The sequence below is a fragment of the Pinus tabuliformis genome, chromosome J (assembly GCF_031772625.1).
Source record: "Pinus tabuliformis cultivar Carrire ecotype Pingquan chromosome J, CPIR1, whole genome shotgun sequence".
In the NCBI taxonomy this organism is placed as follows: domain Eukaryota; kingdom Viridiplantae; phylum Streptophyta; class Pinopsida; order Pinales; family Pinaceae; genus Pinus; species Pinus tabuliformis.
Genome location: NC_142295.1, coordinates 77,655,150 through 77,672,639, shown reverse-complemented (window position 1 = coordinate 77,672,639; position 17,490 = coordinate 77,655,150). Strand labels below are relative to the sequence as shown.

General features: G+C 41.8%; 1 protein-coding gene across 2 annotated transcripts in view; it reads right to left on the bottom strand.

Annotated features, from left to right (window-relative positions):
* LOC149225595 (phosphoinositide phospholipase C 2-like) overlaps nt 1-17,490 on the bottom strand; it is a 426,735-nt gene that overhangs the window by 388,050 nt on the left and 21,195 nt on the right. For both annotated transcript variants that reach the window (XM_089377183.1, XM_089377184.1), the window contains exon 2: nt 15,857-16,053. In XM_089377183.1, the coding sequence (XP_089233309.1) occupies nt 15,857-16,053 (197 nt within the window). The remainder of the gene's footprint in view (nt 1-15,856; nt 16,054-17,490) is intronic.

Sequence of the window (17,490 nt, the reverse complement as noted above, 5' to 3'; positions counted from 1 at the left end):
TAACAAGTTATTTACAAAGTAAATACTGAAAATAAACACCAGTGCATGCTCAACATATTATAGATCAGCAACTAAAAAAAATAAGAACAAACACACCACATGACACCATTATTTTTGGACCAATGTCCCCGAAAAAACCCAATGCGGAAAAACCGGTGCAACTATCTGAGGGTTTTCTTATTAAGCAATATCAGAGTACAATCTGGGTGCCAAAACTAGCCTACCCAACAGATAATTTCCTTAGCAGATATACCTCATAGTTTGAGAGAAATCTCCTAGCTGAAACCCCGGAAAATCCTTCCGACAGCTCTTCAGCACAAAACTGCTCCTGCAACCCCAACATCTGCCCAATCTGGATTGCGTCAGCCCCTGTCTGTCTCACGCTTGCCCTGCATCAGTCCCAGGAGGCCCTGCATCAGCTCTAGGAGCCTCTGTGTCAACTGCGCTAGCCCCTCTGGTGCTTTGCGCAGCACTTGGCTGCCTCTACGTGGACCAGCGTGAGCCCTTGCTGGCTTTGCGTCACCCTCCTTGGCTGCTGCGCTGCTTTCCCGGCACAATCTCTGCCTTCTCTATTTCTCTGTACTCAATGCCCCTCAGCTGCTCTCCCGATCACTGATTATATCTCTCTTAGCAAACTCCGCTCTAGAGAATAGAATGACTGATCATCTAGTGTATTCTCTAAGTGACCCTCAAGCCTCCTCTTATACTTTTCCTGTTGACATCTCAACAGCCGAGATTAAGTCCCTAATCAATGAGTAAGATTAGATCTGGCTTGATCCATGTCTTTTGGACCATTCTAACACAAATTCATATTAATACACATTAATATTTTATTTTCCCTAAGTTTAGACTTAGGGACTCCATTGAAAATATTAATTATTTTAATATCTCCTAATATGTTTAGAATCTGTCCAAACCCTTTCTGGGTATTGGAGATCTTATGTGCCCCAACCTCTCCACCAAATTTCGTGGCTAGAGCACTCTGATGCTACCCCAAATCAACACTCCCTCTTAGCAAGGACTGTGCTCTAATAATACTCCTCACTGAGTATTACTCTAATCATCTGGCATCAGTACCTGTGCTGATGCTAGGCCTTCCTGCCCAACATCCTCTGCATTGCTGCCTCTTGTACTGCTGTCCATGGTTCTGCCACTGCCACTACTACATCTGTACGACAATTCCCTCTGCATCCATGCTGCTGCTGGTCCTTTCTCCCAGCACTGCATCCGCACTGCACCTCCTCTCATCATGCTACCCACTGCTGCACTGCAACTCAGTTACTGAGAAGTAAGTAACTGATTTCGCAACTGACCTCCCTGTTGGGCTTGAGACACCCACTGATGTTGAAGCTCCCTCTGCCACTGACAAGTGCTCCCCTTCTGACCTCTGCGCTGCTGCAACAACTCCCTGCATCTCGCACTATTGCACACCTCTCTATGCCTTGCTGCACTGGTGCAACACTCTTGTGCCTCTCGCACTACTGCAGCCTACTAGCCTCACGCTGTCTTGGGACTCGTGCACTGTAGCTCTCTCTACCGCTCCATCCGCATCCGTCTCTACCCACTCAGCCAGTCCTACTACTCCTCGTCGGGGCTCTCGTAGCAAGGTCTAATCCAAGAGACTGGGTACCTCAAGGATCCTGCCCCTTATCGCCTGTAGTCCATCTGACTACAGCTCGATGTCTCCCCACTTCTGCTCAAGTGGTGCGTGTGCACTCATGGCACAGTCATCGTCTGTCAAAACTTCATTCTCTACCTGTGCTGGTGCAACCTTAGTCTTGGAACACTCTCCCTTACTCTTCTTCCTTGGACACTGGGTCGCATAAGGACCCATCTCCCCACAGTGGAAGCACTTGATCTTGGAGAGATCTTTTTTCTTCCGCTTCTCTTGCTTTCCCTCAGGTGCTAGGGCCACATCCTCCTCCTCCTGCTTGACCTTGATCCCTTTGTCGCTGCTACCTGTCTTCGATTGCTGTCTAATCTCTTCCTGACAAAGAGTTGCCCACATCTCATCCCAAGTTGGGTGAGTCCCTCTGCCCAAGATAATCTGGACAAACACTTCCCAATCTTCTGAGACAGCATTCATGGTTGTCCTCACCATAAGCTCCTGATCCGGTGTCGCTCCTATAGCAGTAACCTAGTCTCGAGTCTCATTCAGTCCTCCGAGGAAGGTGTCAACCGATTGACCCTTCTTCATCTGATACGACCTCATCTAGTTCTCAAGCAGCATTCTTCTCTGCAGAAAAGCATGCTAGTACAGGTTCTTGAGAGCCTCCCACATCTCAACTGTCGTTTCCTTCTCGGCTATATGTGGTACCACATGATCCTTGACCTTGTCAAGGATAATGCACTTAGCCCTCGCCATTGCCTCCTCATACTTGTCGTTATCATTGGGGTCGTCTGGGATAGCTTTTACCTTCAAGGCAAAGTCCTTGACATGATTCCTGTCAAGCACTGATAAGATTCTGGCCTTCCAAACTACGAAGTTCGATGCTCCGTCCAATCTATCCTGGTCTCTTACCACGTGTAGTGCCATGACGCTCCTCTACTTCTCTCCTGGAAGTTCTCTGTTCGACTCTTCTGAGTCTCTACTTCTCGTCTGGAAGTTCTCTTTTGGACTCCCTCTGAGTCCTGATTTCCCTCCTGGAAATCCTTCTGTCGCTTCTCGAGATGCCCACTACTCTGACCGACTTGTGCAGCTGCACTTCTGATCCATGTTCCTCGGCTAGAAACCCTCGGTAATAACTCCTTTAGCCCTGCTCTGTCAGGTACTGTTCTGACTACGATACCGTACCAGCTCCACTCTGCAATATTTCTGCAACCTTTTAGACTCCAGAAACTGTCTTTCTATGAACTACGTCAGCCCCTTTCTGCCTCACGCTGGCTCTGTGTCACCCCAGATGGGTTTGCCTCAGCCCTGGGATGCCCTGCGTCAGCCCTCTCGCCCTCTGCGTTAGCAACGCTGGCCTCTCTAAGGCTTTCCACAGCTACCGGCTACTTCTGTGTGGCTCTGGCTGGCTCTGTGTCACACTTCTTGGCCTCTGCGCTGCTAGAAACAGCTTCTATCACCTCGGGACAGTGGTTTCTGCTGCTATTGCTCCGCTCGGCTAATGTATTTTAGTCCTCCTATGATTTGCAATCACCCTTTGATACCATGTTGAATTTTCTAAGTTTACTTAGTTTAGAAACCCTTCATGCACTTTTTCTAATTTATTCCTACCTACTTGTTATTTTTCCTTTAACAAGTTATTTACAAAGTAAATACTGAAAATAAACACCAGTGCATGCTCAACATATTACAGATCAGCAACTAAAAGAAACAAGAACAAACACACCACATGACACCATTATTTTTGGACAAATGTCCCCAGAAAAACCCAATGCGAGAAAACCGGTGCAGCTATCTGAGGGTTTTCTTATTAAGAAATATCAAAGTACAATCTGGGTGTCGAAACTGGCCTACCCAACATATAATTTCCTTAGCAGATATACCTCATAGTTTGAGAGAAATCTCTTGGCTAAAACCCCAGAAAATCATTCCGACAACTCTTCAGCACAAAACTGCTCCTGCAACCCTAGTGTCTGCCCAATCTGGACTGCGTCAACCCTTGTCTATCTCACGCTTGCCCTGCGTTAGCCCCAGGAGGCCCTGCGTTAGCCCTAGGAGGCCCTGCGTCAGCTCTAGGAGCCTCTGTGTCAACTGCGTTGGCCCCTCTGGTGCTCTGCGCAGCACTTGGCTGCCTCTGCGTGGCCCAGCGTGAGCCCTTGCTGGCTTTGTGTCACCCTCCTTGGCTGCTGCGCTGCTTTCCCAACACAATCTCTGCCTTCTCTATTTCTCTGTACTCAATGCCCCTTAGCTGCTCTTCCGATCACTGATTCTATCTCTCTTAGCAAACCTCGCCCTAGAGAATAAAATGACTAATCATCTGGTGTATTCTCCAAGTGACCCTCAAGCCTCCTCTTATACTTTTCCTGTTGACATCTCAATGACTGAGATTAAGTCCCTAATCAACGACTAAGATTAGATCTGGCTTGATCCATGTCTTTTGGACCATTCTAACACAAATTCATATTAATACACATTAATATTTTATTTTCCCTAAGTTTAGACTTAGGGACTCCATTAAAAATATTAATTATTTTAGTATCTCCTGATCTGTTTAGAATCTGCCCGAACCCTTTGTGGGTATTGGAGATCTCAGGTGCCCCAACCTCTCCACCAAATTTCGTGGCTAGAGCACATTCGATGCTACCCCAAATCAACAGTATATAGAACAACCTGAAGGATTTGAAACTCATGAGAAGAGAACTCATGTTTGCAGATTAAAGAAAGCCTTGTATGGGCTCAAGCAGGCACCCAGAGCATGGTATGCTTGGATTGATAGTTACTTGTAGCAGTTGGGATTTGTCAAGAGTGATGTTGATCCCAATCTCTACAATTTGATGGTAGAGAATGAGCCACTTATTCTGGTATTATATGTAGATGACCTGTTCCTAATTGGGTCATCCAGGCTCATATAGGATTGCAAGAAGAATCTTGAAGTTGAATTCGACATGAAGGACATGGTGTTGATGCATTATTTTCTAGGGTTGGAAGTTTGGCAAAAGAATGGGGATATCTTCCTTGGACAAGGAAGATATGCTACAGAAATTCAGAATGCAAGATTGTCGACCCATGGCTACTCCCATGATCACCAACTAGAAGAAAATAGATGCATCAGGGGACAAGTAGGCCCCACCTTGTACAGGCAGCTCATTGGGTCGCTCATGTATCTGGTCAACATTAGGCCAGACATTTGCTTCGCTGTCAACACTCTTAGTCAGTTCATGGTAGAACCAAAAAGGGTGCATTGGGCAGCAGCTAGGCACACGCTTAGGTATGTGTGCGGAATAGTCAGATATGGGTTGAAATACTCTCGAGGGGAGGACGTCAGATTGAATGGGTTCATAGATGCAAATTGGGCAAGTAGTTCAGTAGACAGAAAAAGTACCTTGGGGTATTGCTTCAGTGTTGGATCAGGGATGATATCTTGGTACAGCAAGAAGCAGAAATCGGTATCTTTAAGGTCAGCAAAAGAAGAATATATGGCAGTCAGCATAGCTACATGCGAAGCTATATGGCTCAGAAAATTGCTTGTGAGCTTGTTCAGAAAAAGGATGGAGGCGACCAGGGTTTACTGTGATAACCGGAGTTGTATCAAACTCTCTGAGAATCCAGTATTTCATGATCGGTTGAAACACATAGATATCCGATGTCACTTTATCAGACGCTGTGTTCAGGGTGGGGCAATAAAGCTACAGTATGTCCCCACAAGAGAGTAGGTAGCCGATATACTCACAAAGGCTCTCAGAAGAGCTAAGCCCACTCAGTTCAGAGAGAAGATGGGTATGGTAGAAAATTTGTTTCAGTAGCAGTAGTAGTTTGCAGTGCAAGGACAGTTGGCAGTGGCAGTGCCAGCAGCAGCACAGATGCAAAAATTCAAAGGGAGTTGCAGTACGGATGCAAGGTTGACAATGGCAGGGTCAGCACTAGTACAGATGCAGCGTTTGCGCGGAGGTTGGTGGACAGCATGACAGACATCAACAGCGCAGAGGGAGATGTTACAAAACAAAGTGATGCTTCAGCAGGTTGCATTACTAGAGCACATTCCTCGCTAAAAGGGAGTGTTGATTTCTGGTAGCATCGGATGTGCTCTAAGTCTCAAAATTTACAGGGAGGTTTAGACACATGCATTCTCCAATACCCAGAAATTGTTTTGGGAAATTCCACCTGGAGATAGTTTTATTAAAATAATTAATTATTTTTAATGGGACCCTTGATGTGATGTCTATCTGGGACAGACAGGGTCCTGGCCTTCCAGATGACAAAGTTGGATGCCCCGTCCAACCTGTTCTGATCCCTCAGTCTGTTCATTTCCATCTCCGCTCTTCTCCTGGACTCCCTCTGAGTCTCGACTTCCCTCCTAGAAGTTCTCTCCTAGACTCCCTCTGAGTCTCGATTTCCCTCCTAGAAATCCTCCTGCCAACTGTCGAACTGCTCCTCTTTGATCCTCTATGCACCTGCAACATGGATCTGGATTTCTTGGCTAGAAATCCCTCAAGGCAGTAGCTCCCTCTACCTTGGTTTTGTCCCATTAGGTATTGTTCTGCTTCGACAGCAACAACACCCCACCAACTTCCCAATCCACAATCTTCCCACAACTCCCTAGGCCCCAACAGCTGAAGAAACTCAGACTCTTGGCTCTGCGCAATCCCGGCAAGACTGAATCACTCCTCTGGCCAACTGCGTCACTCCTACCTAGCTGAGTAGGATGACGTGGCTCTTCGTGAGCCTCTTCTTCCCTTCACTGCCTCTATGTTGGCCCTCTCTTTGGCTTGAAATGATGACGTAGGCCCTCTGCGTCACTTCTTCTCTGCTGCTTTCTGCTTAGGAACAGCTTCTGTCTCTCGGGACAGTTGTTTTTGCTGCAAATTTTCTGATTTAGTTGGTACCTTCAGCTCTCATGTGATCTGCAATGCTCTGATACCATGTTGGAATTTCTAAGTCTAACACGTTAGAAATTCTTCTTGCATTATCTGGTTTATTTCACCTACAAGTTATTTAACCATATAAATACTGAAAATAAACACAAATGCAGTCTCAACCATCTACAAATCATCAACTGAAAATAAAAGACAAACACACAAGGGATACCGTTATTTTTAGACAATCGTCCTCGGAAAAACCCAACTTGGGAAAACCGGTGTAGCAGTTCTGAGGGTTTTATTATTAAGAAGCTTTCTTGAGTACAACTCGGGTGCCAAACTGGCTCACCCAACAAAGATATCTATCTGGCAGTAGTACCTCTCTTCAGAAGCAGATATTCAGCAAGTCTACTCCACGAAACTCCTCCAAACGCTTCTCTGAGGTACTGCGTCAACCCTTCTGGCCTCTACGTCAGCCTGGAACCCTCTGCGTCATCCTTTTGATGCTCTGTGCTAGCTCTCTGGCCCTTTGCGTCACTCACGCAGGCCCTGGTAGCCTCTACGCAATCCCTCTGGCCCTCTGCGTGGCTCCTGCTGGCTCTGCGTAGCCTCTTTGGTCTCTACACTAGTCCTCCGGCACTATCTCTACCAATCTGTTATGCACTCACTGCCCCTCGCTGCAACTCTAATCACTGGTTCGATTTCTCTCAACAAACCCCACTCCAAAAAATCAAACTGACTGATCAATCTTGGTGTATCTCCAACTGACCCTCAAGCCTCTTCTAATTTTTCTGTTGAGTCTTCAACGACCGAGATTAAATCTCTAATCAATGGATAAGATTAGATTTGGCTTGATCCATGTCATTTAGAACCTTCTCGCCCAGTTTTATATTAATACCCCTGAATATTTTTATTTTCTTAAGTTTAGACTTAGGAACCCATTAAAAATATTAATTGTTTTAATGTCTCTCTAACAGGGTGGAATTTCCCCAAACCATTTCTGGGTCTTGGAGATCTTATGTGCTTTAGCCTCTCCACCAATTTTCATGGCTAGAGCACATCCGATGCTACCCCAAATCAACAATCAGGTAGCAGACATACTCACAAAATCTCTAGGGAGAGTTAAATTCATCCAATTCAGAGAACAAATGGGTATGGTGGAGACTCTGTTTCAATATATTCTCACCAGCAATAGTTGAGAGGGAGTTGCAATGCAGATGCAATAGTTGACAACAGTTCAGCAGGGTCAGCAGCAGCACAGATGCAACACATATCAGAGTTGCGCAGTAGTTGGTGGGCAGCAGTAGCCAGACATCAACAGCGTGACAAGAGATGATGCAGAGACAAGGTGTTGCTACAGGGGGCAGCAGCACTAGAACACTTTCCTTGCTAAGAGGGAGTGTTAGTTTTTGTAGCATCAGATGTGTTCTAGCCACGAAACTTTGTGGAGAGGCTAGAATGAATGAGTTCTCCAAAACCCAAGAAATTGTTTTTGGAAATTCCACCCAAAAGTGTCTCAATTAGATTATTAACCATTTTTTTAATTATTTCCTAAGTCTAAACTTAGGGAATATGGTTAATTAATCAGTATTAATTGAGATGTGGTGAGAATCATCTAGAAACTCACACGGATCGACAGGGAATTAATCTGGGCCATCGATTATGTTTTAATCTTGGTCATTGGTGCTCCAACAAAAGATTATAAGAAGAAGTCGATGGGTAGATGGAGAACACAATAGTGTAGATACTCAGTTACCCAGGCAGATCGATTTTCTCAGTGACTGAAGTTCAAGAAAATAAGACAAAGCTAGAGGGTGAGTTGCAGGGGAGAGAGAGAGGGCATTAGCAGTAGTCTGAGAGTGCAGGATAAATTATGGAAGAGTCAACATGAGAGAGGATGCAGTTCGACAAGGCACTGCGTAGAGGATGACGCAGTGAGACCAACAAAAGGGCAGAGGGGTCGTTTCAGGGTCATAGAATCATTGTGGAGAGTGAGAAATTTAATACTTAATTTCTCTCTATGTTTCTTTCTCTATTTTTGTTGTCTGATATCTTGTACATGAATTACCGTTGAAGAATAATAAAGAAACACTCATTTGTTGCACTGGTTCTCCCACATTGGGTTTTTCCGAGGACATAGTTCAAAAATAATTGTGTTAATATGCTTATATGTGTGCCATCATTTCTCTAATTTTCCTTGCATTTAGTTTTCCTCAGTGTTTAATTTGTGACAGCTGAAGTGAATTTATTTCGATATTTTTCGTAAGAAACTACAAATAATTTGTTTAATTTATTTAACAAATAGAAGATATAATATCAGTTACTATAGTAGGATTCCAGACTTCGGAATTTTCACACCCTGATTTGCATCCTCCTCCTTTAGCTCATTGTCTCAAAATACCTCTATGTAGTGGGTCTTGCCCTTGTTATAGTAATGCCCTGGTTCCCATGGCCCCTGACAAGTAAAGCATAATTTCCTCCTCCGAAGGTCCCTCCTGGTCTCATCATCCAACTGCACTTTCCCTGTCCACTCCTTCCGAGGAGGCCGATATCTTTTCCCTTCTGAGGGCAAGGAAGTATAGTAGGTGTTGGTGCCCTCATCTTCGGAACAGTGTCCAACATGTCCCGTGCCCGACTAATGGCATCCTGCAATGATGCTGGCCTATAATCTCGCACCAAACCTTGTAGTGGCTCAGCCAAACTAGTGTTGCAGGAACCGTCCCCCCCACAAGAATCTGGAGGCAGGACCGCGTCTCGTACGCATCCGCCACCAATCCTTCAGTGGAACCGCGGATCCAAAAATCGGATCCTCGGTTCTGCCTTTTTTTGGTGATTCCTGAAAAATTGGATCCATGGGGGCCCAATCTGTGGTTCCTGTTGCCCGATCCGTGTATCCAGAAATGATCGGGTGCGGATCTGTGGAGGTTCGGGCATGTATCACTGCGGATCACGAGTGGATCCGAGAGAAGGTGGACAATTACACTGTTCTGCAGGGCTTTTCATGTTTTTTTTTGGAAATTTTGAACTGTTATGTGAGGAACTACACTTTCTGAATACTCCCAAGGTGCCCCTTGATGCTCCCTAATGGTAATGTTAATTTCTTAAAGTAAAAGTGACATTCTCCTTTTACTTCAATTTTTAACATTATCATGAAATAACTCAAGATGTTTGAGAGTGGTTCCAACCTCATCAGACTTCACATGGAGAAAATAGAATTTCATATCCCATTAAAAGTTCAGCGGACTTAACAGTTTTCAGGGTCAATGGGATTGTGGCATTTCATTGGATTATATCATGTATGTACTATGAGGGCATGTGATTGGCATTTAATCAAGAGCACCAAGCCCTATATGTACCCTAGTGCTGATGTTGTTGATTGTTGAACTCCTTTTTCATGGCCTTAGCAATTATGTACCCTTCACTAAAGTCAAAATCATTGATCAGGCATGTTAAGCTTTCTCTACCATATTATAAGGCTTGGATTAAGTTGTTTGATCAAAATTAGGCAATGTTGACTAATTTCCCTATAGAATTGAAGTAGAAGCAAAGGCTAGACAAGAGAAGAGGAACCTAGATTCTAGATTGTTGATGCTGGAATAATTAATCATTGATGTACAATGGATGCCATATCTATCCTGATTTATGTAAAAATATGCATGTTTTCATGTCTTCTACAACTAATTTGGTATTTTGGATGTTTTTTAAATATAAATGCAATATATATATATATATATATATATATATATATATATATATATTAGACGCTTCGCTTCCTAGATTTTTGGGAAATGATGCTTCCACGTATATATATATATATATGTATATGTATATGTATATGTATATGTATATGTATATATATATATATATATGTATATGTATATGTATATATATATATATATGTATATATATATATATATATATATATATATATATATATATATATATATATATATTAATTAGACGCTTCGCTTCCTAGATTTTTGGGAAACGATGCTTCCGCGTCCCCACTTCCAAAAATCATCCCTGCTTCATCCCCGCTTTGTGCAACGTTGGGCCAAACCCTCAATAAACAGCATGATCAACCTCGTCTCCCAAATATCTGAGACCATCATTGCTAGTCTCTAAAACTTTGCTATGTAAGCCTATGTGCTGCCTGTCTACTTCAGGTTAGCCAACTCCCTAAAGTGCAACTTCGAATCCTTCCTATCAAATCTCTCCACCAGCCTGCGAGTGAACTCATCATAGGATGTGATGGATGCATGCCCAACTGTAACCAATCCGTGATACCACCACTCCTGTGCATCACCCTCCAAATGCAATGTAGCAAATCTGATGTATTTTTTCTCCTACATAGGACTCAGATAAAGGTAAGTGTCTAGTCTATGAACCCATGACCTTGCAAAACTCCTGGTTGACCCATCAAACCCCCGCTATGTCACCTTCTATTAAAATTGGCAACTAGGGCCAAACTCCATGAGGATCACCTTATTCATGGCTGATAATATTTTATCTAGATTCCTCTCGTCGAGAGGTGTAGGATTGATCTAAAGATCATCCGATTCCATCAAGTATTCATGGAGTTATGAATTTATTTGTGTTATAAGACAAATTGTCAAGTCGGCCAGCAACTTGTGTAGGCTCAGAAGCCCAATAGTCATGTCTATTCATCATCTACGTTTTAGTATAAATAGAAGAGGACTTGAAGTCATTTCGGACACACACTCTTCATGTGATCTCCTTCTCTCCACGTCTTTGGGTTTTTGGTGAAGGAGAGAGACACTAAGAGTACACTGGGATAAGTAGATGATGCCCTAGCCGTAGTAGCTAATGCCGCTGATGCTGATGCCGCTGATCTAGCGTTTGCTGCTGCCGATATAAATCAGATTTTTGTACTATTTCTCTCTGCTGAATTATTGAAGATAAAAGAAGATTTGATCAAAGGGTTTCCCCATATTGGGGTTTGTCCCTGGCTAGCTGCCACATCTTGTGTCTCCTGTCTTGGCTTGTTTTCTATTGATCGTTTAATGTTCTATCTGCACTTTACTTATGTACATGTGATTGTTGATCTGTGGATAATAATAAGAAAGATAAGTAAACTGCTCTAAGCATAGAACATACCATAATTTAACATCTTCCCTGCCAGCTTCTGACTATCCGAATTCTGATTCTAATGTCCTCCTCTGATGGAAGTCCCTACTCTGGGCCGATACTTCTCCTTCAAATGGCAATAGTCTGCAAAAGTAAGTATCCTCCTAACTCTAGGATCCAACGCCTCATACTCATCAACGCCATCTGTGAATGATCTGATCAACTCGGTGAATGCATCAACTCCTCTATCTCGCTTTGGTTCCTCAGTGAAGTGAGGCATAGTCGGTCTAGGAGTCTGACCATATGTGTGGTTTGTACGTGGAGGCACATGGCTCCCTTCTCCTATTCCAGGGCTCTGTTCTCCTATTCCAGAACCTCCTTCTCCTTCATTGTTTCCTCCTCCACCACCTTGGGGTCCTCCCTGCATATTTTGCATTTGTAGTGCTATCATTTCCATCATTTGTTGATTCGATCTGGCCAACTCCTCTAGTAGTGGGTCACGCCCACCCTGCCTAGGTTGCTCATCACCATTGTCCCCCATGTAGTCTCTAGCGTTCTCGAACTCTGTATCAAAAAGATGCTCAGGTTCGTCTTCTCTACCACAACCCCTTCCTCTACCTTTGCCTCTGCCTCTAGGTCGATACATAGCTCCACCAAATGGTCTTGTCATTTACATGCTCTCAAGCCCACAGCTGGCCAAGAACATGCTCTAATACCACTGTAACATTCTAATTAGAGAAATACAATGAAATATCAAAACATGAGCTAGCTACAGCAAGCAAATAAATATATAATCTGAAAACTCCACAAGAACAACAAATTTAGAACATTGTTGAGCGGAAACAATAGAGTTGAGCCATGTTATTAAATATCCAATGAGAAGTTGAGTACAAAATATAGTGGAATGAATGCATCTGGGCTTGCTAAAGCAATCACGTGAAACCCAGGTGAGAATGAAGAAAACTCCATGCTGAAATAGGCTCACTGGTTGTATGCTCTGCCCAGAAATTTATTATTGTTGTTGCTGGAGGAAAACTAATATTTGAAGCCTCAAATCTACTCCAAAAATTCTGAAAAATTAGGACAATGCTCTCCAATCCCGGACCAACAAAACCCAGAAAGCTTTTGGGCTAATTCCAACCTCCCAGAATTACCCAAAAATCAAGTGAAATCACCCACTACCTAGCTCTGCGTCCCACCAGAAAATCTACAACTACATCCACCCAAAATCCTCCACCAAAATAACTGAAATCCACTGAGAAAGCGCTGAAATGATAGAGTGAGAATTCCATCTATTTCCCGACACAAAGCTACAACAACTGCTTCAACAAAAATTGCCCAGTAAAACCCCTGCGTAGGCCCTAAGGAAGAATAATTTGGCCCACACAAATGCAACAGTCTCGGGCTCTGAAACTCCACAAGGAAAGTCGTCCTCCAAGTGAAATTCCTGCAAATTCTTGAGGCAAATTTCCCGGCAATCTCCTCCTCCAAGCAACTCTATTTCTGCTACTGCGTCCTCCTGAAAAATTCGTCCCACCTGATGCAGAGATGAAATGGCTCACAAAATGTAGGAAAAGAAGTATCCAATCAACTCCAAATTTCTCTCCTAGGGTGACACTCTAGGTTCACCGAAAGAGAGTTGGGATTTTCTGCTTGGAAATCCCTGTGCTAAGCAGCATTGGTTAACTTAGCTCAATAGCTCAAGCAAACTTTTCAAATCGAAAATCAAATGCCAAAATAGAATGATCAAAATGAGGCTCTAGCCTTCCTTTTATTGTTGTTTTCCCTTCCTCATACCATGGTTCGATTTCTCTCACACTATGCTTTGATACCATGGTTTGATTCTTCCCATGGTTCGATTTCCCTTTTTGGTAATCTCCACAACTTAACTTCACTTTAATTTTTCTTCTTTTCCTAAGTCCCAACCATTGTCTTTTCTCCAAAATTTATTTAATATCTCCACAACTTATTTCTCCTAATTTTATTTATCTAAATATATATTAGTTGCCAAAATTGCAAAATTGGGAATTTCCTTATCAAATTTTTTAATTGGGGACATGACAGAAGGGGATTTTACAGATTGCTTCACCTATCAGCCACCCTCCTCTTCCATCTTACTAGATCAAGAAAGAACTATTGAAGGCATGTTGGACGTTGCATCAACACATCCATCCTAATTACAGAAATTGGTAGTTGGCTTTGAGAAATAGTGTTGGTATCATAGCCCTGGCTTCATTGCAGAGCTAGAAATTTCACTATTTAACACATTGGATGCAAATGCACAACTCTAATAAGGCCTTGCATGGAATTTTTTTATAAGGGTAGTCATTTATTTGATGATTCACAGCTTGACACACAAAGCAAGCATTTGAGAGACTTAAATATTTCACCTTCTACATGGTGGAGGTCATCAGTTATGAATAGCTTCAAGTGTTGGTCAACCTTCTTGTTGAATTCTATTTCAACAATAAATCTAGCACATGATCAAAGAGAGTTTCGCTTGCCATCACCAATTGACACTTCAATTTACCTCTAATCAAACACATTGACAAAGTGTTCCATGTCATCTTGTAGACTAGGAAACTCAATCTAGAAGGGGTGTTGCACCTTTATTAAGATCCTCCAAGCTAAAGTTGAGTCTTTGAGCCTATGCATAAGCCATATACCCAACTACAGTTCACAAATTCTAGGACATATCTGATTGCCACATCTAAATTAAAAAGCAAAAGTATCGCTACCCAAGCCCCCAATAAGAGCTCAATGGGATCCTTTTTGCTTCCCAATTCATAATGCAACATTGAATAAAGGCATCTCCATCCAATATTTTTCAAAGGAAATATAGAATAATCCCTCTTTGCTTGAAGTTTCTCTAGTGCTCTGAACATTCTAAATTGTCAACCAAGAAAAACTTGTCAATGGGGAAGTTCTAATGAAATGTTCAAAAGGGATTAAGAATTCATTTGTTGAACCTATATTGTTGGAATAACACATGATCACGTTGAACAAGGTTGCTGTTAAGGAATTAGCATGTTGAAAGAAGCAATGGGATTGATGAAATGTTGCTGTTATCGCACCCCTCTCCCCATACCCCTCCAATTATAAAAAAAAAAAATCAAGGTTCAAATTCCCCTAGAGACATGTTTGTCCATCATGGATCATGCTGCCTACATAAACAGGTCATTTCCTATGGTTGGGACCAGAGTTGCAAGTCCTACATGGATTTGACAAAATAGATTCCTCCCAGTGATGACATCTTGGACAAAATGTAGCTTCTAAGACTTGTGATAGCTTCATCGTAACATCCCATGTTGGAAGGTGCCACTTGCACATGTCGACCAAACCACTTATCATCAACATTAAAAGAAAAGTTGAACACATCATTATCCTCCCCTTGACCCATGCTCAAAATATATGTGATCCATCATCAAACCAGTGTCTTCCTCAACATTAGTGGCAGCCTCATTCTAACCTATTAACTTTTGTCATTAGGGTTGAGGATTGGGCTATTCTAAGGAGAAGGAATATCACTGATTTTACCTTCTGCATCTTACAAGAAGCTTGTTTCAAGCATATCAGTGTGGGATCACCATCTCCGTGCAACCTGGAACTCGCACCAATTCTAAAGCTTGTTGAACCCTTTGAGGCCATCTTCCCTCATTGTGTCAAGTCCCTAAGTCTTTGACATTTTAAATATTTATTAATGTTTAGGAAATGAAGTGAAAGTTTTTGCTGTTGTGATTGATAATCTTTAATCTCAACAGTAAGTGATATTACTTGACAACATAAATCAAGACATATCTTTGACAATGGGATCACAAAGCAACTTTTTGTATGTACATATTTTTCATTGTTCATGGTCAATTAATGTGCACTTTTTAGTGGAAAGAATATCCAAATGTTAGTTAGAACCATCCAATTTGATTCTACAATTCTAGACTCTTGGTATTTTATATTTCTTTCCCTAGTGCATAATGAAGTTCTACTTAAATTCTAACATCCATTGTTCCCTGTCATTACATAATGCATTCTAAGACGTCAAGCAACTTTTGAAACAAATTTAGGTCAAATCCTTAGATAGTCTTTTCTTGATATAGTTAAATACTAAAATCCATCAAAAGTATCTACAAAATTCAGAAGCTTAAAAGTACTAGGCCCATCACACCCTTCATCTCTAGAATTACAAAGCATAACTTCCGTGATTCTCCGTCACCATACTCGAGAAATCATATTTGAAATAAGAAACGCATTGTACAGAGACTGCATTGTCCTAGTAACTTTATTAACAAATTTTCTGGTTACATACCTTCCATGAAAAACTACCACATCATCTTTGCTTTTATTAGGCCAAATGTCTAATTCAATACCACGCACTCCTTTTTTAAGTGCTCGGATGATAGGTTCATCACTACTGTCACTGCTCAATTGGTTGCCAGTTAAATATGAATTATGACCAGTGTATATGAAATAATGAGATAATGGTCCTGTCATATCATTGTGGATCTGAAAAAAATAACAATAATTTCAATCAAGTTACACTTAAATAATGAATCTTGTATGCAAACCAGCCGATAGTTGTGAAAAGTTCTCACTTACTACGAAATATTTAGATACACTCTTACATTTCCAATATTTATTGGTCAAACATAGTACACATAAAGTCAAGTTGTAATCTAAGTCGCTAAGATCTATTGCTTTCTACAAACTTCCAAGAGGTTTGAATTTCATGGAAACAATATCCTATGGTATGATTTCTTTACATCTAGTATATTTTGTATATCCATACACAGCTATCTTACACTTTCATATAGCAAGCTTGATATTTCAATAATATGTGATCTTTAACCAAGTTATTAACTTTTATATGTTTAATTCATAGCCTTGAAAGAGGACCGTGTAATGAATTCAAGGCTTCTGCAAAGAGAATAGCATCTTGTGTTAGTACTTGCATGAATTTCCTTAATTTACCCAATCTTTCCTTCCTTAAAGTGCCTAGTTCAAACATGCTCAGTTATCCTCTAAACTTGCAACACAATGAAGGAAGATATTGAATAGCCAATAGACCAAGTACCAAGGGATGTGCATTCCCACATGTGTTGTTGACACCTTGAAAAACTGCATATGGAATAACTACCCAAGTATGTGGTTTTGTGTTTCAGTTGTTTTTCTATCCTTCCCTTTTCTCTTTTTTATTTTTCTTTTTATTTGTTAAAATACTTCTTACATTTACATCAGAGAAAAGGAAAAATATAATACAACGGGAGGGTATGTACAAAGGTATTTCATCCTCTTCCTCAAAGAAGTTAAAACAGCAATAAAATCCAACTAGGCAGTTGTATCCAATCTCTTGGCATATTTCATCAACAAGAAGCTTTTAGCTAGAAACTACATGGGAAACTCCTCCTCCTATAATTGACAAAATGCAAACAAGAGTTCACCTTGTTATCACAAGCATATTTGCACCAAATTTTACAAAGATCAAACAACACTTAAACCCTCAAGCAACCGCATACACCACTAAGAGAGGATTGGACCAAAATTCTGGAATCACCCAATTGCACCGTTCTCCAATGCAACCTCCCCTAGAAAATGGTTGCATACTTGGAATAAACAAACTCCCAACAAGACATGGCAAAAGAACGATCCCAAATGAGGTGCTTCACAGTTTCCAGCCCAAGGTAGGAAGGGCAACGCCCATCCAAGAGACCACTTTTGACCAACTATGCCTTGGTAGGAAGACCCTGATAAATCAATAGCCACACAAACACCTGTAGTTTTTAGCTGACCCAAGCTGACCAAACACTATGCAATCTCCTAATACACCATCTCTTTGCATCAGAAAACACCCATCAACATTTAAGAACGAGGTTGAGCTCATGCCATTGATGAAAAACACAGTACAACCTCTTAAAATCGTTTTGAACCATCTCAAGGCTGAAT